The sequence below is a fragment of the Talpa europaea genome (genome assembly GCF_964194135.1).
Source record: "Talpa europaea genome assembly, chromosome: 9".
Classification (NCBI taxonomy): Eukaryota; Metazoa; Chordata; class Mammalia; order Eulipotyphla; family Talpidae; genus Talpa; species Talpa europaea.
In genome coordinates this window covers 73,509,163-73,533,217 of record NC_140076.1, presented here as the reverse complement: position 1 = coordinate 73,533,217, position 24,055 = coordinate 73,509,163, and the positions used below count along the sequence as shown (strand labels likewise).

The window sequence follows — 24,055 nt, the reverse complement described above, 5'->3', positions numbered from 1 at the left end:
CCAGGAGTTTGGAATTTCCTGAAAAGTACCGAGTGAAGTCCTGACGAGATTCAAGCAGGAGCAGGTTAAAGTGTCACTAGCAGCTGTGTGCGACTGCAGAGCAAGAGCAGAGCAGAAGCAGCGGACAAGCAACTAGTACAGTTGGGCCGGTCCCAGCCCCAGTTGGAGAGTAGAGACTGGCACTTAGGTGCTTCCGTGGTGACTGAAAGGGCTACTGTGGGAGAAGTGGGTGAGCACAGCCACCCACCTCAGGAATATGGGAGCTACCCAGGAGGAGCCCTTGGCAGGGATGGAGACTGTGAGTCCGGAGTTTAGCAGTGGAAATGTGGGACCTCGCGTGTCTGTGGGGAGCCAAGTGCGGTGGCAGCTGGAGTTGAGAGAAGGATCTGGTAGAGAGAGAAGAGAGTTTGGAGGCATCTGCAACTTAGGTGAGAGAACGATGGAGAGAAGAGAAATAGCATTGGTGCTGGGCAGGAGGAAACGAGGAGAGTGTAAGCTCATAGAAGGTGTCAGAGGAGGAGAGGTGAGCTCTGCTCCCCACCCTGAGTGCCCACGGGTCCTGCAGCATGGTGGATGCCCCGACCTATGGCTCCATGAAGCAGAGGGGAGGCTGCACCCCCGGGGGAGAATGAGGGGAACAGTAGGCAGAGCTTTAGCTGTGAAGAGAATCACAAGGAATTGGGGGGAGGGAGCTTGTTTATAAAATGGGACATTATTCCACAGAGATGACTAGGGGTCGGGAGGAAAAAGGAATAGACCCGCGAAGGTCAGGTCCAGGGGCTCCTGGCAGGATGAAGGCTCTGACCTGGGGAGTGGCAGCGTCAGAGGGCTTCCAGGGTCCAGGTCAAGGACAGGGCTTGGGATGTAGGAAAACGAGACGTCAGTCCATCATCACTTCATTCATGCCAAGGGGAAGGGAGAAGGGGATGCCCTGAGCTGCGGCCGAGGGCCCTTTTAGGGTCATGCCAACAAGATAGGGGATGCGGCAGTGTGGGGCTTCGGCTTTGCCCCTGAGACATGTGCTGCTGTTGCTGCAAGGCTGGGCGGCAAGGGAGTAATCTGAATAATGGGTCCTGGGCACTGGGGTGAGGCCAGGAGCAGGTGCAGAAGAGGAGGGGCCCCTGGCCTCAGAGTTTTGGTGAAGAATCCAGCAGTGCCAGGACAGGGCATCTACAGGAGGCAGGGAGAAGCGCGGGAAGACGGGCATGAGGTAACGCCGCGTTTCTGCTAAGGACCCGGTCCAGGGGGTGCCCAGGAAGTGAGGTGCTGAGGACAGAGGAGGGAGGACAGTGAGGAGGGCTGTAAAGGCTAGGGTACCAGTGAGTCACCCACATGGGTGTTGAAGTCATGGAGAGTGGCATGACTTGGGTCGGAGGAGCCTGGAAAGCCGGGAGCAGAGAACGAGGGGAGTGACAGCCAGCCACTGGCGACAGCTTTCCTGGTGAGGAGGTGCTGCTGCAGGGAGGGCAGATGCCATAGGAGCCCTCTGCTGCCAAGCACGTGGTGAGGGCAGCACTACCCAGGGGCAGAGGTGCCCTCAAAAAGCCATGTTTAAGTAAAGACAGGAAGGATGAAGGAGAACAGTGAGGACTCCACTGAATGCTGATCACACAGGACCAGTGTGAGTGAAGACAGAGGGGCACTGGGCCAGCCAGGGTGTGTGACGACAAAGGAGAGGCTCACACAGTAGGTGACAGGGTTGGTGAGTATGACGGATGGTCCCGATTAGTAGTTATGCAGGCGCCTCCTCTTGGGAGGATGTTCCTGCAGGCTCTGTTGCCCCATTCACCTACCCACCCACCCACTCATCCACTATCAACCCACCATCCATCCACCCAAGTATCCGTCTATCCAACCACCCAGCCCCCCACCCAGTCTCCATCCACATGTCCACCCCCATCCACCCCTCACCTACCTACCCCTCCACCCACCCATCCCACCCATCTATTCACCCACTCCCCTGTCATTGCCCCCATCAATCCACCCACCCACTGCCCACCTATCCACTATCCATCTTGAACTATCCATCCATCTACCACCCACCTCCCAATAGCCACCCACATCCATTATGTCTTCATCTGATCGTCATCTGCCCTACTATTCCAAATCCATCCCCCAATCTTTGGTGTTATCGCCTCTGTACTGGGCTTAGACGGATGAATAAAATACAGCCTCTGTTCAGATGGGACAAGAAAATGGGTGCTTGAGCAACAGGAGCCCCAGGAGGCCCTGCTGCCTGAGTGAGGGTGACTGTGCCCCAGGGAGTGGGCACGAGAACTAGATGCTAGAAAGGAGCGCCTCGGGAGGACAGCGTACAATGTTCCTGGCAAAAAGATAAGCAAAAGCAAAGACTTCAACACATGAAAAACCTACTTTGGGACAATATCTTGGAGATGCATCAGGAGGTAAAGCTGGACATAAGGAAAATGGACAGAGTGAGAAGCCTAGAGTATCCTGTTTTCTCTTAGAAGCAAAGGGGCCTCCCCCGGGAGCAGCACAGGCCTCACTGTGGAGCGTGCATGCGCTCCGCGTAGGTGGATGCCACACCTCTCCTCCAGTACCCACACTGCAGCCTCAGCCCCTGAAGGGCCTATTGGAAGGACCAGTTCTTCCACTCCCTGCAAACCCAAGCCCGTTATCTGCCTCCTTCTGTGGCTCAGAAGCCAGCTGTATGCCTGACATGGCCTTATTCATCTTCCACTGCCTGGAACTTCCTACTCCTTCAAGACCCAGCTCAGATTCCTTCCCAGCCGCTCACCACCTCCTCCCCACTGCGGGGCTCACCTCCCCAGCAGCCCTGGGATCTGTAGTGGGGGACCTGCATGCATAGAGGGCCAACACCCACCTAGGAAGGACCTGCAAACAGAGTCCATATGGAGCAGATTCTAGACCACCTTCCTGCCTTCAGGTCCCAACACAGTGCCAAGAGCGGTTACACTGGGTTGAGGCTCAGGAAGGACTCTGCAGTGGTCACAGCAGCCAGGCAAGAAGCTATTTTCTGAGGGTAATGGTTCAGTCTGGGTGGGGGTCCTCAGTTTCCCTGTCTGTACAGAGGGACTAGATGCTTGGTGTGGGCCTTCCAGCTCTGCCCCACAGTGTTCTAGTGCCTAAATGGAGAGGCAGGGGCCCTGGCTGGAGGTCTTGGGTATGTGGAGCATGCCACCCTGGTGTTGCATCCTAGAGCAGCTTGGAGTCAGGAGGCACCCCCAAGCTCTGCCCCTTACCCTTAGCTGCCAGGGAAAGACCCCAGACCTCAGAAAGCTGGGCTGGGGAGGGCAGAGTTTGACCTATGGGATTCAAAGGGACTGGGGGCCAGGGCAGGATAGTGGACTGTGTCCCCCAGGAGGACAGGGACATGGGGGAGGGAAAGGACGCAGCCCTGGACCCCTGGCCACACAGTCCTCTCTTCCTGTTGTCTCAGCATGATCCTGGCAGGATGCATCTGCCAGGGCTCAGGTCCACGCCTCCTTCATGACCTGCTCTGCCCCACCAGGTTCCCCCCACACCCACATCCATATGTGTGCACATGCTGACACGTCAAACACACACAGGCAAGAGCACACAAAGCTACACATGCCAATTACAGACCCACCGCGCAAATACACAGACTCCCGTCCACAGGTACAGACACACACACAGGGTTCCCCGGTGAGGTGCGCACTCCAGCTCCATCCCCTGGGAGGAGGGTGGTGGGTGAGGCAGCAGGCTGGGGTCCTGCAAGCCATAAGAGAAAAGTTTTTCAACCAGGTGAGGCAGAATTGTGTGTTTGGGGAAGAGCCCTGTAGAAAGAATGGGGGTCTGAGACAGGGAGACAAGGAGGAACTGGGCACCAGAGGGAACGTGAATGTGGGCAAAATCTTATGGAGCCAAGGACACATGAGGTGGACTCCATGGGACCTGAGAGAGGGCATGGTCAAGGACAGAATTTCAGGGGGGCTCTGAGGCCCTTGGCTGTGGGTATATTTGGGGAGGGTGTGCACTCTGCAGGAACTCCTCAAGTATGGTTGTGGGTCTGTAATTTAGGAGGAAGAGGCCTTTGGGCAGACAGGCAGAGTTCCCAGTGCCAAGGTGACGTGCTTCAGGCCTCCCCCAGTATAGGATGAGGCCAGGGGTCTCCCCTCCCAGTTTCATGCCAGCAGCTCTACTCATGTGGCGCCAGAGGTCAGAGTTCAGCTCAGGTGTCGGTCAGTACTCACTGGGTCTGGTCAGTGAGCAGAAGGCAACCAGTGGTGGAGGTTACTGGTTGTCTTGGGCCTTGTAGGTGCTGCTCAGGGCCAAAAGCTGGGGTACCCCCTGCCCTGGAGAAGGATCTATGTCATCCTGTGAACTCATGACCCAGGGCCACCCTAACCCTGTCTTCCACCCCAGGCCTGGCCAGTGGTTACTCCATGACCCCCCCAACTCTGAACATCACGGAAGAGACACACATCATCAATTCCAGTGACAGCCTGTCCATCTCCTGCAGGTACTCAGCCCCTGGCCAGGCGAGCAGTGGCCTGGGTCTCTCCTCCCAAGCAGTCTAACGAGACTGGAGAAGGCCTAGGGAGGAGGTGATGGCAGGAACCCAGAAGGCAGCCTCTCCCCAAGGCCTCAAGGCTTCAAGGTTTAGTGGAGTTCCCAGGGAGCTGGGATGTAGGTGCCTAAGGCACAGACCAATCCCTAGTCTGCAGACACAGGCACCCACCCCACCCCACCCATAGTCAGTCCTCATCATTTCACATGGGCCACAGATCAGCCACCTCGTAACCACCCTTATTCTCTCCACACTGACCTCAGGCCTCCCCGGTTCACCCGCATAGATCCCAGGTCTCCTCACTTACCTCCAGCCACCCACACAGCCCCCAGCCCTGTTACCCTCCCTGCCCCACCAACTATGGTCTGAGGCCCAGGCATCTCTGCAAGCTGCCACACGCAGGCATAGGAGCCAAGCAGAGGTCCCAGGGTGCTCAGACAGTATTCTGCCCTGGCGTGGGTCCATGCGTGAGCCTGAGTGTTAAGCTGTCCTGGCCTCTAAGTGAAATGTTATGGGCAGGGCCAGGGCCCCAAGGAGGTGCCACAAGGACTGTCCTCAGCGACTGCAACCAGGATCCCTCTTGATCTCCAGGGGTCAGCACCCACTTGAGTGGGCCTGGCCAGGGGCTCAGGAGGTGCCAGCCACTGGAGAAAAGGACCACGAGGATACCGGGGTTGTACAGGACTGTGAAGGCACGGACGCCAGGCCCTACTGCAAGGTGCTGCTGCTCCGTGAGGCCCACGCCAATAACACAGGCAGCTACCTCTGTTACTATAAGTACATCAAGGCCCGCATCGAAGGCACCACAGCTGCCAGCACTTACGTGTTTGTGAGAGGTGAGAAGGTTCACCCACCTGCTCCCACAGCCAGTCCAGTGTCATAGCCAGGAGCCAGGGGCCTGGAGGGGAGGCTGGAACCTGCACCCCTGTAGACCCCATGGGGTTGCCCCAAAATTGGGCAGAGAACCCCTTAGCCCCACTTCCCCTCCCACTCCTTACCCCTTCTCCTCAGACTTGGAGCAGCCATTCATCAACAAGCCGGGCACACTGCTGGTCAACAGGAAGGACTCTATGTGGGTGCCCTGCCGGGTGTCCATCCCGGGACTCAACGTCACCCTGCGCTCGGTAAAACCCCACCTGCCCCCTACCCTGGGCTTCAGCCCTTCCGTCCCCACCCTGGGAAAGGTGGCTGCTGGCCTGGCCAGGAGGAACGGGCAGCCAGGCACTGATAGACACCATGTCCCTGCAGCAAAGCTCAGCACTGCAGCCTGATGGGCAGGAGGTGGTGTGGGATGACCGCCGGGGCATGCGCGTGCCCACGCCACTGCTGCGTGACGCCCTGTACCTGCAGTGCGAGACCACCTGGGGCGACCAGACTTTCCTATCCAACCCCTTCCTTGTTCACATCACAGGTAGGGACCACCCAGGGCAGGAGTTTCCCCGCCCAGGGACCACACCCCAGTCCTGGGAGGAGGACTGCGGGGAGGATGGAACCCACCAGCGGCCAGCACTGGGGCTCTAGATGCCACAGCTGGTTCTCGGGCACCTGTACCCTGCACTCTGTGTGCATTGTACTGTGAGGGGCATGGGGATCATTGTGTGTGTGTCACCAGGCAATGAGCTCTATGACATCCAGCTGTTCCCCAAGAAGTCACTGGAGCTACTGGTTGGGGAGAAGCTGGTCCTGAACTGCACGGTGTGGGCTGAGTTCAACTCGGGCGTCACCTTCGACTGGGACTATCCAGGGAAGCAGGTGAGGTCAGCAGCCCAGCCAGGAGTCTTGCCTGCGCCTTCCCCTGGAGCCCCTGCCACTACCCGCACCATCCTGCGGAGTCCCCATCACTGTCCCCCACCCTCGCCCAGTGTGCTCCATCCTCTAGAGGTGCTGTAGTTCCAGTCCTGTCCCAAGAGTCTAGGTCTGATGGGGAAGTTTTCCTACCCCAAGGACACTCTGGACCTGCGTCCAGGGCTTTGGGAATCTCTGCAGGCTGGGCTGGGGTGTGTGCCTTGGTGGCCAGTTCTGCCAGAGCCTGCATGCTCTGACCCTGGGCTTCCCCTGGGCACGGGCAGGCAGAGCGGGGTAAGTGGGTGCCGGAGCGGCGCTCCCAGCAGACTCACACAGAGCTCTCCAGCATCCTGACCATCTACAACGTCAGCCAGCACGACCTGGGCCCCTATATGTGTGAGGCCAACAACGGCATCCAGCGGTTTCGAGAGAGCACTGAGGTCATTGTACATGGTATGTCCAGGGGAAGGGTCATTGTGATCAATATGGCCTGGGCTGGGTCATTTCCACTCCAAGCCTGGGCAGTGGCCGGGGGAGGTGTCCTGGGGTCAGAGGTCATGGTACACCCCAACAGTATACACTGCTCTTCTGGGAGTCTAGCCAGAGTGGGCAGTCCCCCAGTTCCCACAGTTTGCAAGCATCTGAACCCTGGGGGTGTAGAGGTCATGGCTGGGAATTACTGGGCAGTGGTGAGTCGGTGACACCAGGTCCCACTTTAAGCTGATTTCTTTCCATCTGGCAGAAAAGCCCTTCATCAGCGTTGAGTGGCTCAAGGGTCCCGTCCTGGAGGCCACAGCTGGAGATGAGCTGGTGAAGCTGCCTGTGAAGCTGGCAGCATACCCACCACCGGAGTTCCAATGGTACCAGCCCTCACTCCCCACCCAGCAGGCCCAGCATGAGAACAGACCACGGGGCAGGAAGGGCAGTGTCCCTCCCCATCAGGGTCTGTACCCTGCAATCTGGATGAGACCCATCCTTCCCCAGCGGGTACTATGCCCTGAGCCCCCAGTGAGGCTGCTGCTGAAGACACTCTAAGGAAGGTGCACAGAATGGAACATTTTAGCCAGAGAGGTTGGCCTGGGTTGGTGCTAAACTGTGAACACTTGTAAACACTGGCTCCTATTATGTATGGGTGTGGTAGGCATAGTGCTGGCCTTTATCTCTTTCCTGCCCCTGCCCAGTATCTCAGGGCCCTGCAAGCTAGAGGGCATCTCAGAGGTCTGGTCCATGCCCCAGCAACAGTTCCAGGCTTCCCAAGCTTCCCTCCCAACAGGTTGCATCCCAAGACCCTCCTATCTAAAAAACTGGAGATGTCAAGGAGTTGCAGAGACTGTCTCAGAGCCAGGCCTGGGCTGTGCCTGAGCTGTGTGGCAAAGGAAGCGCTCCCAAGGCCCCACAGTCTTTTCTGTGACCTGAGAGTGAGGCCTCCCCTGCATGGCATGCCAGGGTTCAGTGTGGGGTCCCTCAGTGTGGCTCCATCCTTGCTGGGTGCTCCCAGAGCTGGGAAAGTCACAGCACCTGCATATACACACCCTCAGGCCACCTGAACAGTCCATTTGACCCAACCATGGGAGGAAGGGAGATCACAGCTCTGACCCCCACTGTACAACAAGGACACAGAAACCTAGAAAGGAAAGGGCATTCCTACCTGAGCTCCCAGCATCCTGGAACTCTCTGCTCTTTCCCAGTTGGCCAGACCAACTGGGGCACCTCCCTCCAGACAGTACAACCTTCCCTAAAAGCCAGAGCTGGGCATGCAGCAGCCTCAGACATTCTCAGCTGGGCTCATACCACACTGACTGGAGCCTGGAGTAGGCATCTCTTCTCATACAGTCCTGGCCTGTGCGACCCTCCCTCTGAGGCCATGGGCTTTGGGGCCCGTCGGGGGCACCTGCTGCAGGGCCTGTGGGGCAGTCCTGCAGAGCACTGAGGCAGCCTGCAGCCTCCACCCACCCAAGGCTCTGCCCCTGCCCTTGAGGCCAGCAGGACAGGCCCTGCTCTGAACAGGGGGCTCTGCCGATCCAACATCTGGTCCAGGCTGCCTCTCACCGTCCCACCCCATCAGGCCTTTCTCCCCTCACTTGGCCAATACCTGCCTCCAAGAAATGCTCAGCAGGGTCCACTGTCCGAGTCACCTGCCCCAGGAGCCAGTAGTCGCCAAGCTCCCCAGGTGCACTCTTCTGGGTCATCACTGATGACATACGAGGAGTGAGGGAGCAGATGGAGGGCGAGTGCTGACAGGCTGTGTGCCCAGCATGTTGCCAGTGCTAAACGCCAGCTCTCAGCCCGCACACCTCTGCAGAAGATGCACCTCACTGCCCCAGTTCTCAGAGCGGGATTCTGGGCTCCAGGCAGTGAAGGGTGTTGCCTAGAATCAAGAGATGGCAGGCAGCAGATCCAGATCCTGTGGCAGGGCCTCTGGGACTTGGTCCTGCCCTGTCGTTCTGTATGGCCTAGGGGGGTCGGTCCTTCATTCCAGGCCTGAGCTGTGGCATCTCAGCTAAGAACACCCGCCTCACTGCTGGCCGCTGCCTTCCGCCACAAGGCTGGGCCTCTCCCAGCACCTCTCTGGGTGGCACCTGCCTGAAGGAGGGTTTCCAGGTAGAATCCATGACCCCCAGCTCAGGACTGTACAGGACCTGCCTTTCAGGGTGTGGAGCATCCCTTCTTTCACACATCAGCAAACTTGTGTTGAGCCCCGACATGTGCCAGGTGCTGCCCAACATCTGGGAGTGTGGCAGTAGGGGACGACCCGCACAGGTCTGTGGGGAAGGCAGACAGTCAACAGACACATGTGTGAGAGCCAGTGTGCCGATGAGCAGTTGGGCAGACAGGCCAGAGGGCAGGCGCACAGAATGGTGGAGACTTCTCTGCCTGAGGAGGGGATATTTGAGTGAATGTAAAAGGAAAGGAGACAGGCAAGTGTCTAGAGCCCTGAGCATCCAAGTCAGGGGACACAGTAAGGAGGCCCCACATCCAGGAAGGGCAGTTAAGGGCAGTTAAGGGCAGTCAGGACCCCAAATTGTTAAATATGGACTGTGCTCTTTGGGATCTACATCATGGCACACACCACGAAAGCCTTTGACAAGGAGACAGGGCCCACTGGGCACTGCAGTTGGTCCTGGAAGCTGAAGCTCAGCTGGGCTAGAGGAGGCAGAGATCCAGAAACCAGGAGGTGGGCAGGATCCCCCTAAGCTGGGCCTCAAACCTGCTGGTCTGGCCATAAGCAGGCCAGAGAGAAGGGGCCTCATGGAATAATAACTCCCTGCTTTGGGGGAAGGCACATGTGCTGCTGCAGCCTCGAGCTGTGCCAGGGCCTGCAGATGTGAGACATGGCAGATGGAGGCTGAAGACCACCCCCATAGTCTTTAGGCGATGTGTTCTCCAGACCAGAGTGAGCCACTCTGCACCCCAGAACCCTCCCCAGTAGCCTTCCGACCTGGTCCAGGAGAGGCTGCTGCTCTGGCCATCAGAACTGGGCACTTGGCTTCCTTCTGCCCCCTGCCACTATATTCTGGTTGTAGAGATTGGGGTGGGGCAGGAAAGGATTGCTGGGGCAGGGTCCACACAGCCCCCTGAAACCCCCTCCTGGACCAGGTACAAAGACAGGAAGGCAGTATCTGGGCGCCACAGTCCACATGCCCTGGTGCTCAAGGAGGTAACGGAGGCCAATGCAGGCATCTACACCCTCGCCCTGTGGAACTCTGCAGCTGGCCTGAGGTGCAACATCAGCCTGGAGCTGGTGGTCAACGGTAAGGCTGAGCCACCTGGGAGAGGGGACAGCACATGGCAGCAGGTGTGGTACCAGGGGCCTGCTGACCTACTCTCTGCCTGTGTCCCAGTACCCCCCCACATCCATGAGAAGGAGGCCTCCTCTCCCAGCATCTACTCCCGCCACAGTCGCCAGGCCCTCACCTGCACTGCCTATGGGGTGCCCCCTCCTCTCAACGTCCAGTGGCATTGGAGGCCATGGACACCCTGCAAGACCTTCACCCAACGCAGCCTGTAAGTATGGCTCCAGCCTGCCCTCTCCTACTTCCCAACCCTGTCCCCAACCTCGGCCATGACCCCCAAGAGTCTTATGTTCCTCCCGCGACCCTGGCTCTCAACTCCACCCAACCACAATTCGACCGTAGCCAATCCCTGACCTCACCACTCTGAGCAAAGCTCACACTCCCCCCTTGTATCAGTCAGGTGAGCTAGACATTTCCCTCAAGGGCAACGCCCTGACTTTGACATGATTGTGTCATCCGGAGAGGACCTAGGGACATGACTCTGGGTACCAAGGACTCCCACCAAGCAGCCAAACCTGGGCTAGTTTCACAGGACTCCCCACAGCATCCAGCCAGCAGGCCCAATGCATGTTAGCTCATCTGTGTGGCACTTATAATGACCCTTTATAGAGGAGGAAAGTCAAGGTCAGAAAAGACATGAGACTTTCCCAAGGTCAGAGCTGTAAGTGGCAGAGCCTGTCCAGCAGCACGCCCCTCCCCTGAGCCAGCCAGGGAGGAGGCTCAGAGCAGCGCCATCTTGCGCAAGCAGGGCCAGGGGAGAAGGGCACATGATGGTCAGCCTTCAGGAAGGCTGGGGAGTCAGTGAAATGCACTAAGCGGGAGAGTGGCGGGTCACGTTTGCCATTTAGCAACAGGTCCTGGTGGCAGGGTGGGGAATCACAGGCTTGAAACTGAAGGAGACAGGGCAGCCGCACTACAGAGAGGCTGTGGCCCCTGTGTGATCAGTGGGAGAGGCTCAGAGGGGGCTGTGGGGCTGACCCTGCCCACAACACCCAAGTTTCCTAAGAGATTCTTATAGACCATGAGGCATCTCCAAATTTGCTTCCCTCTGATGCTCTACCATTATGCTGGGCACCAACTGACATGTCCTAGGGGCCACTCTGCTCCCCCCAGGGTCACCCATATCCTGGTGGGAGAACAAAGGTATCTGGCCAGGGAGGGGCTTCAGTTCTGGAAGGGGGCAGGGAGGGAAGGAGGATTCCTGGAGCAGGAGTGTTGACTTGGCCACCCTTGGGCCACCTGGATGGACTCTGCATGAAGGGGCACGTGCTAGTGGGGGGCGGACACAGCAGCCACCAGTGTTCTGTGGGCAGCAGACCTCGTTTACACCAGGGAAGGCTGTGTCTGCCTCACAGGACTGCTTGCAGCCCTGAGCACAAAGAGTGGGGGACATCGTCGCAAAGCCTCTACCCCCCCTTACTCTCTCCCTCCCTTACCCCCCAGCATCTGAGATGATGACCCTTCGTAGTGGGCTGGGTCCATGACAAACTGGACCCTCCCGCCCGTATCCCTGACCTGCACTTGTCCTCCTTGTCCCAGCAGCCGGAGGCAGCAGCGAGACCGAATGCCACAGTGCCGGGACTGGAGGGAGGTGACGGTGCATGACGCTGTGAATCCCATCGAGAGCTTGGACACCTGGACTGAGTTCGTGGAGGGAAAAAATAAGGTACAGTTCAGCCAAGCTGCTGAGGCCAGAGGAGAAGGGAGCAGGCTTGTCTGGGTTTCCACCAGGCCCACAGTGCTCTAGAGGTAGCTGCTGAGAGTTGGTGGCCTTTCCAGCATGTCTCTGGGCCTCAGCAATCCTGCCTGCAGGGAAGGGGGCCAGATTCCCCTGCTTCCCAGTCAGGGAAGCTGAGGTTCAAGGCCACCTGACCAAGCCATGAACCCCAGCTTCCCATAGGCCCTAGGGCTGGAGGGGATAGGGGGTTGGGGCCAGTCAGATACCCTGGAAAGGCTGCGGAGCTGCTGGCCCTGCCTGGGGGCAATGCCTAGAAGAGACCAGGAGGGGGAGGGGGACGAAACAAAGGCACCCACTTCCTACAGTCACTTCCTGTTTTCTTACACACCTCCAGAGCCTCTTCCTGTTCCAGGCCTGGCCAGGAAGTGCCCAGCTTGGGGTGGGGGGTGGGTCTTTGGATGGTAGGCAGGGCCTATAGCCCTCCCTCCTCCTCTGCTTCCCAGTTTCCTACTCCCCCAGGTCAGAGTCCTTATGGAAGCCAGGGACCCAGCCCCCACCTCACCCCCACCCAGGGCACTGGGAAAGGTGTTATGGGCAGCCCTGGGGCAAATGTGGGCACATCACAAGGATCTATATAGTGATTGGATACTGGCCTCAGGCCACACCTGACCCACGATATGACCATGACTTGAACCCTAACCCTGGCTTGGACTGACCCAGAGCCACCAGGTCCCTGTCCCCTCCTTAATATGGCCACAGCCTGAGCCCACCCACAGCCAGAGGTCTGTCTGATCCTGCCTCATGTTGCCCTCTGACTTCAGCCACAACCAAGACCAGCTGTTCATAGTGCTGTCCCTTGACTTTTCGGGGAGCCACCTCACTTGGCTGCCCAAGAGCCTTGCCTTCTCCTCCCTGCCTCACCATTCCTGCTCCTGTCTCTCAGCTTTGGTCATCTCTAGGCAGGGCCTCAGCTCCCCATCACTCTGGTGGGCACAAAGACTTCCTTGCAGAAAGGGTCAAGGAATGGAGCCTCATGCCTGTGTCCTGTCTAGACCGTGAGCAAGCTGGTGATCCAGGATGCCAATGTGTCCGCCATGTACAAGTGTGTGGTCTTCAACAAAGTGGGCCAGGATGAGCGACTCATCTACTTCTACGTGACCAGTGAGTGGCTTGGGCAGGCCTGGGTGGAGGTGAGGAACAGGAGGGCACAGGAGGTAAGCATCCCTGAGGAGGAGGAGGAGTTTCTGGTCACCATGGGGCAGAGATGGATCTAGGCAGGAGGAACAGATCTGGGTGTCACTGGCACATGGACAGGGGTGCTGGCCCATACACTGGTATGGCATCCTCTGCCCCCAGCCCTGGGGGCACCAAGCCCAGGGGTGCCCTCTTCCTCCCCACAGCCCCACCTAGCTTTATCTCCCACTCCTTCCCCAAGCCCTGGATCCTGTGAGGTGGTTCACTCACATGTGTGCTCTGCCCTGGGGAGAGGATCCGTGGTATCCTCCAATTTTCAAATGTGTTACTTACCCTAAGAGAACTAAGCAGGTCACAAAAGGATAGGTCTGGATTCAGGGGTGCAGACAACAGCACCTGGAAAAAAGATGGAGCCAGCGAGAATACCATGGAGGGTTAGGGAGAAAAGAGGTCACAAAAACCTGATAAGTAGTAGCCAGAGGGACAAAAAGGAAATTTGGAGCCAGGCATTACTGAAGCTAATGAAACAGTAAGACTGCATAAAGGAGAGGAAATGGTGGGTTGTGGTCAGCAGCCAGGGAGGATGGCAACTCAGGCCCCGGAAAAGTCAGTGATCTAGACTCCTGGTAAAGACAGGGGTAGTAGCCTAATTGGGGCTTGAGCAAGACAGGAGGAGACCCCCCTCCCTCCTCACCCCACACCCCACTTCAGTGAGCTGGTCTAGAGATATTGTCCCTGGCCCAGATTCACAGGCTGCACACCCTCGGTTGAGAGCTGGATGAGTCCTAAGGCTGTTGGGGGAGGGAGAGAGTACCTGGGCATTCAGGTAAATAACCAACCCCTGGCACAGCGTTCCTTCTGCTTCTCCAGCCATCCCTGATGGCTTCAGCATTGAATCGGAGCCTTCGGAGGAGCCCCTGGAGGGCCAGACTGTGCGCTTGAGTTGCCTGGCGGACAACTACACTTATGAACACCTGCGTTGGTACCGCCTCAACTTGTCCACCTTGCACGATGCTCATGGGAATCCACTGCTGCTCGACTGCAAGAATGTGCATCTGTTTGCCACGCCACTGGCAGGCAGCCTGGAGAAAGCAGCGCCCGGGGTGCGCCACGCCACACTCAGCCTGACCATCCCCCACGTGGCACCTGAGCACGAAGGTGACTACGTGTGTGAGGTGCAGGACCGGCGCAGCCAAGACAAGCATTGCCACAAGAAGTACCTGTCAGTGCAGGGTGAGGCAGGCAGGGCCAGCGGGAGGGTGGGCAGCATTACCCAAGGAACCGTGGCTAGCCCAGGCTAGCATGCTCCGGCCATTCGTGAGCCTGACCCTACAGGATCATCCCCTCACCACAACCAGCCCACCCCCCAGGCCGAGGTGTGCAGCCCTTCTCATAGGAAGCAGCACGTGGCAGTGGCCAAAAAACCTGATCCTTTCTTTAGCTTCCTATGATAGGTTCCCGCCCTCCCCAGGGTACCCTTCTGCTTTCTGCACCACCACTCAGCGCTCCCGCTCTCCCTCTCTCCCAGCCCTGGAAGCCCCACGGCTCACACAGAACTTAAGCGACCTCCTCGTGAACGTGAGTGACTCCCTGGAGATGCGGTGCCCGGTAGCAGGCGCACACATGCCAAGCATTGTGTGGTACAAAGACGAGCAGCTGCTGGAGGAAGAGTCCGGTAGGGGGTGGCCCTGGGAGAAGGGCGGGACCTAGGCTTGCGAGGCCAGAGTCTGCAGACCCACCTGAACTCAAACATCCGCCCCACTCTGCAGGAATTGACCTGGCAGACTCGAATCAGAAGCTGAGCATCCAGCGCGTGCGCGAGGAAGACGCTGGCCGCTATCTGTGCAGCGTGTGCAACGCCAAGGGCTGCGTCAACTCCTCCGCCAGCGTGGCAGTGGAAGGTCTGCCACCCGTGGCACCCACCACCCAACTCCTGCCCACATTCAGCACCTTCTAGTGGCCACCGTTCGCAAGCCGTGACCCCACACACACACTAACCCCTTTCTGTCCACTCAGGCTCGGAGGATAAAGGCAGCATGGAGATCGTGATCCTTGTCGGGACCGGGGTCATCGCCATCTTCTTCTGGGTCCTCCTCCTCCTCATTTTCTGTAACATGAGGAGGGTGAGCGCTCTTCCCTCGACAAAGCCTTCCTCCAGCTCCTCAGTGGGGTGTCACTCCAGCCCTGGCTAGCCCCCCCTGAGATAGGAATAAGGTTCCAACCCAGGCTATCTAGATGTCTTATCTCCCAGGAAACCTCCCTAGCCCTCCATGCTGGGCTCTTCCTCAACCAGAGGTTGTCTGTGTCTCCTACCCTCTCCTGGAGAGTCCCAAAGGAGAGCCCATCTGTCCCAGGCAAAGCTTTACCCAGGCCAGGTGGTATGACTCAACAGTGAACTGTCCCCCCACCCCAGCCAGCCCACGCGGACATCAAGACGGGCTACCTATCCATCATCATGGACCCCGGGGCGGTGCCTCTGGAGGAGCAGTGCGAATACCTGTCCTATGATGCCAGCCAGTGGGAGTTCCCCAGGGAGCGGCTGCACCTCGGTGAGGCTAGCCCCCAGCCTGCCCCACCCGCCCAGGCGTGTCTGGCAGAGGTGCTTAACGTCCTTCCCTTCTCAGAACTCTTGCCAGAAAGTCCCGCCTGGCCCCCACCTAACCTGACCTGTCCATCTGGGCATGGATCCCTAGAACAGGACCAGGGCTCCCAGTTCCCAGGCCCTGGAGGTCATTTCCTGCTACTTTGAACAGGGCGGGCCCATCACACCTGCTGGGAGAGGATGCTTGCTTTCCTGTCTGCCTCTCCACTCCCTCTCTTCCCGCTCCCCACGCTCTTCCTGTTTGGCAGAGGGGCTCCCGACTTTCCACATCCCCCCCCCAGGTTTTCCTTCCTGGCCCTCCACAGAGGTTGCCCCTGCCACCTACCCCCGCCACCCTCACCCCCATATAGCTCACCTGGAACTGGCTCCTTGCCCCCACAGGGAGGGTCCTTGGCCATGGGGCCTTCGGGAAAGTGGTGGAAGCCTCGGCTTTTGGCATCAACAAGGGTAGCAGCTGTGATACTGTGGCCGTGAAAATGCTGAAAGGTGCGGGGTAAGGGGGTGGACAGGGTGGGGGCCTAGTGAGAGCAGCTCTGGGTGGGCTGGCGGTGTAGGCTGGGAAATGAGGTTTAGAACCTGGTCTCACCCAAGGCTCTACCCTGGAGTCCACGCAGGGCCTGGATCAGTAACAACAATCGCACCTGAACCCCAAGCCCCAGAGGGGCTGGAAGGACGTGTTAGGGACCCCGCCCCCTCACTGACAGTGCCTTAACTCAGCCAGTGACCCGGCTGCACAGGGAGTGCGGCTGAGGCAGGGGGTGCGGCACGGTCCGAAGCCCTTGTGTCCCCTCCAGAGGGCGCCACGGCCAGCGAGCACCGTGCCCTGATGTCGGAGCTCAAGATCCTAATCCACATCGGAAACCACCTCAACGTGGTCAACCTTCTGGGGGCGTGCACCAAGCCGAATGGTAGAGTTCTGGCGCCCTGGCTAAGAACCGGACCCTTGGGCGTCTTGGTTCCCCGCATGGGAGGGGCCTCCTCGACTTGGACCGGTCGGGGCGGGGACGGGGGGAGGAGAAGACGGGGCGCGGGGCGAGGAGCGTCAGCGGGAGGGCATGGAGCGCGGGTGTAGCCGCAAAGCTTGCCCCCAGCGGTGGGATCACCTGGCACCTGGCTCCTGCTCTGCCCTGCCCTGTCTCAGGCCCCCTCATGGTGATCGTGGAGTTCTGCAAGTACGGCAACCTCTCCAACTTCTTGCGCGCCAAGCGAGAGACCTTCAACCCCTACGCGGTAGGTGGGCACCCCCAAGGGACCCGAGTTCTGTGGGAGAGGTGGTGGGTCAACAAGGTGGCCTGGGGGGTGTCTATGTGGGTGGCGGCCTCCTTTTGAACCCACCGTGTGCATCCACAGGAGAAGTCCCCGGAGCAGCGAAGGCGCTTCCGTGCCATGGTGGAGAGCGCCAAGGCTGACTGGAGGAGGCCTGGAAGCAGTGACAGGGCTCTCCTTGTGCGGCTCCTGATGGGCAAGGGTGGGACAGGGAGGACTCCTCCAGTCCAAGAAGGTAAGAGCCTGATTTCTCCTTGCCCAAGAAGCCTAGCAGACAAGATGATGCCTCGGGATGCAGGGACCCTGGGATAAACAGGTCCAGGCCCTGTGGAGAGGCGTGCCTGTAAGAGGGCTTAATGCACTGTATCTCAGGATGTGAGGACTTTTGATATCAGGGACTTTTGATATTTGCTTTTAGTATCACTGACTCAGTAAGAGTTTGCCTTACAGATGGGGGAGTAGTAGCAGGTGGAGGCCACCCAGCAGAGATGGAGCTCATACAGTTCTTAATGTATGCCTGAGGGGCCCAGCCAAGAGTGATAGAGCCAGTATAAGGATTGTGGGAGTTGGGCTGAGGGTGATGGGGCCACAGAGGCATTCTCTTCCTGAGCTCATCTTGTCCTTTGTGCAGCCGAGGACCTGTGGCTGAGCCCACTGACCATGGAAGATCTTGTCTGCTATAGCTTCCAGGTGGCCCGAGGGATGGAGTTCCTGGCCTCCCGAAAGGTGAGCTTCCCGGCAGGCCCTTCAGATGGGAGAAGGACACAAACCCACCTACATGCCAAGATGTGCAGTCCTAAATCACTTCATAGTGACCCTGCAGTCAAGACATGTGCTCCCATTTAGACAAAGAAACTGAGCCCAAAGACAGAAGTGACCTCCCAAGGCCTCTGGCTAGTCAGTGGAGCGGGGAGAGGTGTCTGTCCCACTCTGAAGCTGCTGTCCCAACTCCACGTGCCCTCTCCAAGGCAAATCCTAGGGGTACACAGAAATCTGTCCCTGAAAGAGCAGAGCTCTCTGGTGGGGCAATCGGAGTTCCAGATGTGGGTGTGGCCCAGGGGCCTTCACTGACCGCCCCCTCAAACCTCCTTGTCCCCTAGTGCATCCACAGAGACCTGGCTGCTCGGAACATCTTGTTGTCTGAAAGTGACATAGTAAAGATCTGTGACTTCGGCCTGGCCCGGGACATCTACAAAGACCCTGACTATGTTCGAAAGGGCAGCGTGAGTACAGGCTGTGGAGGGAGGGCCAAGGCAGGGCCCTCCTGTCAAGGAGCAGGATGGAGGACTCAAGGAAGGCGGAGGGCTTGAATCAACATGGACCTTGATGGCCTCCTGAGGCATTGAGCCAGAGGAAGGCTTGTGTCCTTTATCCTGACTCACAGGCGTATGGGGGACATGTGAAGATGAGGTCAGGTGTACATTCCAAAAGCCCCCCTGCAGACCGTGAAGAGTGGGACAGGTGTGCTGGGGTGCTGGCAGAGCCCAGTCAGGAAGGGTCACAGTCCCCAGGGCCCCCAGGTAGAGGCCACTGGAGGGAGTGAGACAGAATGCAGGAGGCAGCGGGAGCCAGGGGAGGATCAAGAGTGGCAGCAAGCTTCCAGGGTGGGGCCCACTTGGTGGGCTGCTTTGGGGCTGGTGAGGTATGCAGGGACCTGGTTCCTGGGGAGCTGGACCAGCTGAGGGTCTGGAGCTGTAGGAGGGGAATGAGTGCTCCACGGGAGAGCACAGAGAAGAGGAGGAACCTGAGAATAGCCGAGGGCGAGGGGAAAGGGGAATAGCAGAAAACCGTAAGAACCATCTGAACATGGGGGTGAGTGTGGCCCAGAAACCTTTCTTGGGGTATGGCTCCAGAGTCCTCGCAAGACTGGGAATGGAGGGCAGAGCCCAAGGGTTTGGCCTGGTCCGTCTCTCCCCCAGTGGCAGCACACTTCCCTCTGCCTCGCAGGCCCGGCTGCCGCTGAAGTGGATGGCACCCGAGAGCATCTTCGACAAGGTGTACACTACACAGAGTGACGTGTGGTCCTTCGGGGTGCTTCTCTGGGAGATCTTCTCCCTGGGTGAGTGTAAGACAGGGTCAGGGGGGACCAGAACACTGTTCCAGGTCACCCCATCAGCCCCTGTGGTGCAGGGGAGCTGTCGTGGCTGCCCAAGCCATCCTGAAGCAGGTAGTTTGAGAGCCCCCTCCTCTGCCCTACGCCTCCAGCGTGAGCCGCCCTGACACCACCTCTGGAGGGCAGCAAGTGCCCGCCTGTGCTGGGGCAGAGCCCTGTGCTTACTGGGGATCCCCACCAGGCCTCCCTTTCCCTGGCTGAGCCCCTTCTCCACCTGCTGTGGGGATGCTGCTCCTGCCTTCACCGTGCAGGGGAGAAGCCGGGGGCTCGCTCAGCCACTGCACCTCCTTATGTGCATCCCATGTGGAAACCTGGGCCCACTGGAACGGAGATGAAGTCCCCACACTAGGGTGGGCTGAGGCTACAGACAAGAGAAGTGAAGGCATCTGATGACAGCACTGATAATACTAAGAATAAAGGAGCTTGTAGAGCACCTTTGGGAGGGGGTGGGCTGTGTGTGAGCTGAGGCCTGAAGGGCCCTGGCTGATGAAGGAGGTGGGTCTGTGGGCCCAGGAAGACAATGGTCCAGGGCCAGGGGCAACCAGGTCCCTGGTCCCAGGCAGCGCAGTGTCAAGAGATGCCACCAGAGGCAGGAGAGGTGGTCCCCGCAGCCCCTGTGGACCTGGGGTGTGAGGACCTGGAATTTAAGTGTGATGGGAGCCGAGCGGGACTCTGAGTGGGGAGAGCATTCTGACACTTGTCTTCAAAGGGTTTCTCTGTCCCCTGCTGCTCTGTGACTAGCCCACAGGAACAGAGGGAGATGAGAGGCCCGTAGGAGCTGTGTGAGGAGCAGCAGCTGGCCTATGAGCTCCCCCAATCCTGCTCCTCTGTCTTCCATGTTAACAAATTGATGAGTGCTGGGGGAGGAGAGTGACTTACCCAGGCATCCCCAGAGGAGCAGCTGGACAAAGTGTCCTGCTGTGGGGGGACCCAGAGCAAGGGTGATTCAGGAGCCTGGGCTGAGCATCACCCCCAACCCACCCCATCCTGTTCCTGCCTTCAGGTGCCTCCCCATACCCAGGAGTACAGATCAATGAGGAGTTCTGCCAGCGGCTGAAAGAGGGTACCCGGATGAGGGCCCCAGAGCTGGCCTCTCCTGCCATGTAAGTCTCCCGGCCAGCTGACCATGCAGGTGTTGGTTGGGGGGCTGTAGATTTGGGTGGGCATGGAAGGGGTATTGTGTGCAGGCATGGGAAGTGAGGGGGAAGCAAGAGTCAGAGGGGCAGGAGGGTTTTCTCCGGTCTCCTCCACTGACCCAGCTGCTCATCCACCCCCTCCATCTCCTCCAGGCAGGAGATACTTGAGCCCTGGGAGCCACGGGGCACAGAGTGCATGAGAGACCAAAGTTAGACAGGGGTGCTGGGGTCTGCTGGTACAGGGTGGCGGCAGGCTCAGGCCACAGACCAGCTGCCACTTTACCTGCAGACGCCGTGTCATGCTGAGCTGCTGGTCCGGAGACCCTAAAGAGAGGCCTTCGTTCTCTGAGCTGGTGGAGATCCTGGGGGACCTGCTCCAGGGTGGGGGCTGGCAGGTGAGCCCCATTGCACCCTGCCCTGTTGCATGCAACCTCTGCCCGGTCTGGGGCCTTTGTGCCCATGGTCAGAGCCCGTCTTTGCCTACAACGAGCCCAGCTGGCCCTCAAAGGTCCCACAAGGCAGCTCCTGTCTCCCATAGAAAATGATACCACCCTTCACCTCCCTCTTCCTCTCTGTGCCTCTGCCCTCCACCGCCTGTCCCCACCATTGACTTGGGTCTCCCTCCCCACTCTGTGCTCCCCATGGTGGCTTACCCCTCTAAGCCAGCCCAGGGCCATGCCGGAACTCTGGAGTCCAGAGTAGGAAGCTGGGAGCAGCTGCTGCCTGGGCCTCAGGAGCTGGGGATGGGCTCTTTGGGGCCAGTTCTGCCCCAGGAAGAGAGTGAAAGGTGCTGGTGTTGATTGCTGAGGCTGAGAGAACTGCCATGGCTGCCACCTCCACACACCTGGCCTCTGGGAGGGCAGTGGGGAGAATTAGCCAGGCAGGCTCAATTGCTCCTCGGCAAGCTCACAGAACAGCACTTCAAGGGGCAGGACACCTGCAGTCATGCGTGCCAGGTGGGGGCTGACGGGGCCTCTATGGCCTCTGACCCCGGCTACCTCTCCACTCCTCCCAGGAGGACGACAACTGCATGGCCCCCTGTGGCTCTCAGAGCTTGGAGGAGGGCAGCTTCTTGCAGGCATCCACCACTGCCCTGCATGTCGCCGAGGCCGATGCTGATGCTGACGACAGCCCGCCCAGCCTGCACCGGCACAGCCTGGCTGCCAGGTCAGTCACCTTCCCAGGCCCAGGGCTCCCCCAGCCCTCGGGAAGGAAGAAGTTTGGATGTTGTATGTTTTATCCTCATCACTCATCCGGAAAATCAAATTAGCAAGACTTGAGACCAACTATACACCTGCTCAGAGTGACGTGATTGTAAATTGCAGTGCTGGTGTAGGGGGTGCCCTGGGGGCCTCTTGGGGTCCTCCAAGGTCACATGGTCCTTTGACCTTGCTTTTCTTCTCTGCACCTCTTCTGTCCTCCTCTCTGCCCTCTGACCTCTGTTTGCCTGTACTCCTAGCCCCTGAAATCCTCTCCCCCCAGTTTTAAGGGAGTGCCCATGCTGGGCACTGTGCCCTAGCCAGCTCCACATCGCAGGGAGAGAAAGGAGAGTGCAGCAGGGCGAGGTGCTGAGTCCCAAGAGCCACCAGCAGGGACCCTGGGAGCAGAACAGGCCACCCCCTTAATTTGCATTCAGGACTTAGAGCAGTCTAGGCAATCTATTTTGGGTCTTGCTCATGGTTGTTCACTGTCCTGGAAGGCTGTGCTGTCCACATTCCCACTGGAGAGACCCTGCCACATCCACCTCAGGGTAGACCAGGCTTCTTCCACTGACCCCCCAACACACATATACACTCATGGGTGTGTGAGTGCATACACAAATACACATGTGTATGAACACGTGTGTACATTCACACACACACACACACACACACACACACAGGCCAGGCAGTGGCTTGTGGCACCAGGACTTCCTGTCTTGCTCGGGTACCCCCTCTTAGGGTAAAGGCTGGTGAGAGACAGGTCACCCCAGACTGAGAATTCTCCACTCAAACCTTCACACCCTCCCAGCTGTGGCCTCGGGAGTTTCAGTCCTCGCACTGGAGAGGAGACACAGCTCATGGCAGCAGACACGGCGGAGCCTAGACCCTCACTCAGACCCATACTCACATGCCAGGCCTGGGGCTTCCCCTGGGAGAGAAGGGGCAGCAGGAGAGGTGGACAGCACTTTCAGAAGGGTGCTGTGGTACATGCTTTTCTTCAACACTTTCCTTTTTCTCCCCAGATATTATAACTGTGTGTCCTTTCCGGGGTGCCTGGCCAGAGGGACTCAGACACCGGGTGCCTCCAGGATGAAAACGTTTGAAGAATTTCCCATGACCCCGACAACCTACAAGACCTCGGTGGTAAGTGAGGGGGTGCTGTCTGGGCTCTGGGGCTAGGAAGACATCAAGAACTCCTGAAACAAGCAACAGAAACCAGCTCAGACCAGCTACAACAGGAAGGGCACCCACTATTCCCTGAGATATGAAGTCTTGGGCTGACTGGGGCCTGAGAGCTGGCATGATGCCCTAACTCGCTACTACTTTTTCTGGCGTCTTTGTCACTCACACAGGGCTTCCCTTCCTGCAGCCCCTCTCTCGGCAGCATAGAAACCCCAGTGGACACATCTCCTCCTCCCAGTGGGCCTCAGATCAGAGTCAGGGCTCAGCCATGTGGCCCGAGTGGAGCCTGTGTCACTGGAGGAGGAGGAGGGGGCACAGGTACAGCCTTCATCCTCGAGCAGAATGCAACAGAACGTGTCTACTTGGTAGAAGCACAGACTGAGCCTCCCCACAAATTCAGTGGCACACAATTTAGAGCCTTCAGGTCCATCCAGATAGAGCCGGCCCACGAGGCAGGGCAATGGGAGCCCTGGGCCAGAGCCACACAGACCAGGGCTGTGTCCCCAGGCCAGAGGCCCCAAGCCCACAGAGTGCACTTGCCCACCAAGGAATTCCAGGTGTCTACCTCACTGAGTCACACATAACCACCTGTGGACAAAGCCACGTGAAACCTGGATGTATCAGGCTAAGCTCTGAGTACCCAGATTCTTTTGATAGCTTCTTGCTTTCCCCAGTGATAGTGCTGGGCCCTGGGTCACCTTGCAGGTCCCCCAGTTTTGCCCCTTCTTGAGTGTAGACCAGGCGTAGTGGCCCTGCCATCCACTAACCTCAGTTACCCCCTCCATGTACTCTGGTGGCAGAGCAGACCCATTTCAGACTTGGTTCACAGGACAGGTGTTAGGTCACAGGTCACGTATGACAGCCTCTGAGATAGGCTTCAGGACAGCCGCTCCAAGGCAGGCCTGAGGAGGCCCGCGTCCTTGACTTGTTCTCCCCACACAGGACAACCAGACAGACAGTGGGATGGTGCTGGCCTCAGAGGAGTTTGAGCGGCTGGAGAGCAGGCACAGACAAGAAGGAGGGCTCAGGTAGGACCCCTCCAGCCTGGCCCCTGCGAGGGGCCACAGAGGGTAGCTGGGACTTGGTGTGCCTGTCACTCTCCTACCTGAAACTTTTCATGGCTCCCTCTTGTCTTTATGTGTGTTCAGGGCAAGCCTCTCTAGGCCTCAAGGCTTCCCAAAGGAACCCCTCCTCTAATCACGGTCCTGCCCCAGCAGCACCTTGTTCTGGACCCCACACCTCCCTCCCCAGTGACAGATATTCAGATTCCACCTCTTTGTGAAGCTGTGTGCACCTGCCCACACGTGCACACACATCTCCCCAGCACAGGGAGGCCACCACCGCCCCTCGGCCCCGCGGCTAAGGAATCACACAGACCACATGACCCAGAGCAGGCCGGTGTCCTATTTTAATAAACAGGTGGTTAAAGGGAAATAGTTCGTGTGCCCATACAAAAGGTGACCTGGGTGACAGATGCCCTCCATTTGCCCAAGTAGATGGCCCACCCAAAAACCTATATATTTAAATTTTTAAGGGCATAGGTAAAATAGTTAAATGTCTGCTTGCTCATTTCACTAGTTGACTTACACC

General features: G+C 58.5%; 1 protein-coding gene across 1 annotated transcript in view; it reads left to right on the top strand.

Annotated features, from left to right (window-relative positions):
* The window catches only part of FLT4 (fms related receptor tyrosine kinase 4), a gene marked incomplete at its 5' end in the record, with an annotated part of 32,237 nt that extends 8,660 nt beyond the window's left edge, over positions 1-23,577 (top strand). Inside the window, 28 exons of the mRNA XM_084242804.1 lie at positions 4,369-4,465; positions 5,105-5,349; positions 5,525-5,637; positions 5,762-5,924; positions 6,126-6,265; positions 6,583-6,751; positions 7,041-7,158; positions 9,896-10,050; positions 10,141-10,303; positions 11,632-11,758; positions 12,823-12,931; positions 13,835-14,197; positions 14,493-14,639; positions 14,734-14,865; positions 14,981-15,087; positions 15,378-15,513; positions 15,948-16,052; positions 16,361-16,474; positions 16,708-16,796; positions 16,917-17,067; positions 17,464-17,558; positions 17,933-18,055; positions 18,780-18,891; positions 19,949-20,048; positions 20,371-20,476; positions 21,097-21,248; positions 22,306-22,426; positions 23,408-23,577. Of these exons, the coding sequence (XP_084098930.1) occupies positions 4,369-4,465; positions 5,105-5,349; positions 5,525-5,637; positions 5,762-5,924; positions 6,126-6,265; positions 6,583-6,751; positions 7,041-7,158; positions 9,896-10,050; positions 10,141-10,303; positions 11,632-11,758; positions 12,823-12,931; positions 13,835-14,197; positions 14,493-14,639; positions 14,734-14,865; positions 14,981-15,087; positions 15,378-15,513; positions 15,948-16,052; positions 16,361-16,474; positions 16,708-16,796; positions 16,917-17,067; positions 17,464-17,558; positions 17,933-18,055; positions 18,780-18,891; positions 19,949-20,048; positions 20,371-20,476; positions 21,097-21,248; positions 22,306-22,426; positions 23,408-23,497 (3,842 nt within the window). The 3' untranslated portion in view covers positions 23,498-23,577. The remainder of the gene's footprint in view (positions 1-4,368; positions 4,466-5,104; positions 5,350-5,524; positions 5,638-5,761; positions 5,925-6,125; positions 6,266-6,582; positions 6,752-7,040; positions 7,159-9,895; positions 10,051-10,140; positions 10,304-11,631; positions 11,759-12,822; positions 12,932-13,834; positions 14,198-14,492; positions 14,640-14,733; positions 14,866-14,980; positions 15,088-15,377; positions 15,514-15,947; positions 16,053-16,360; positions 16,475-16,707; positions 16,797-16,916; positions 17,068-17,463; positions 17,559-17,932; positions 18,056-18,779; positions 18,892-19,948; positions 20,049-20,370; positions 20,477-21,096; positions 21,249-22,305; positions 22,427-23,407) is intronic.
* Positions 23,578-24,055: the final 478 nt, after the last annotated feature.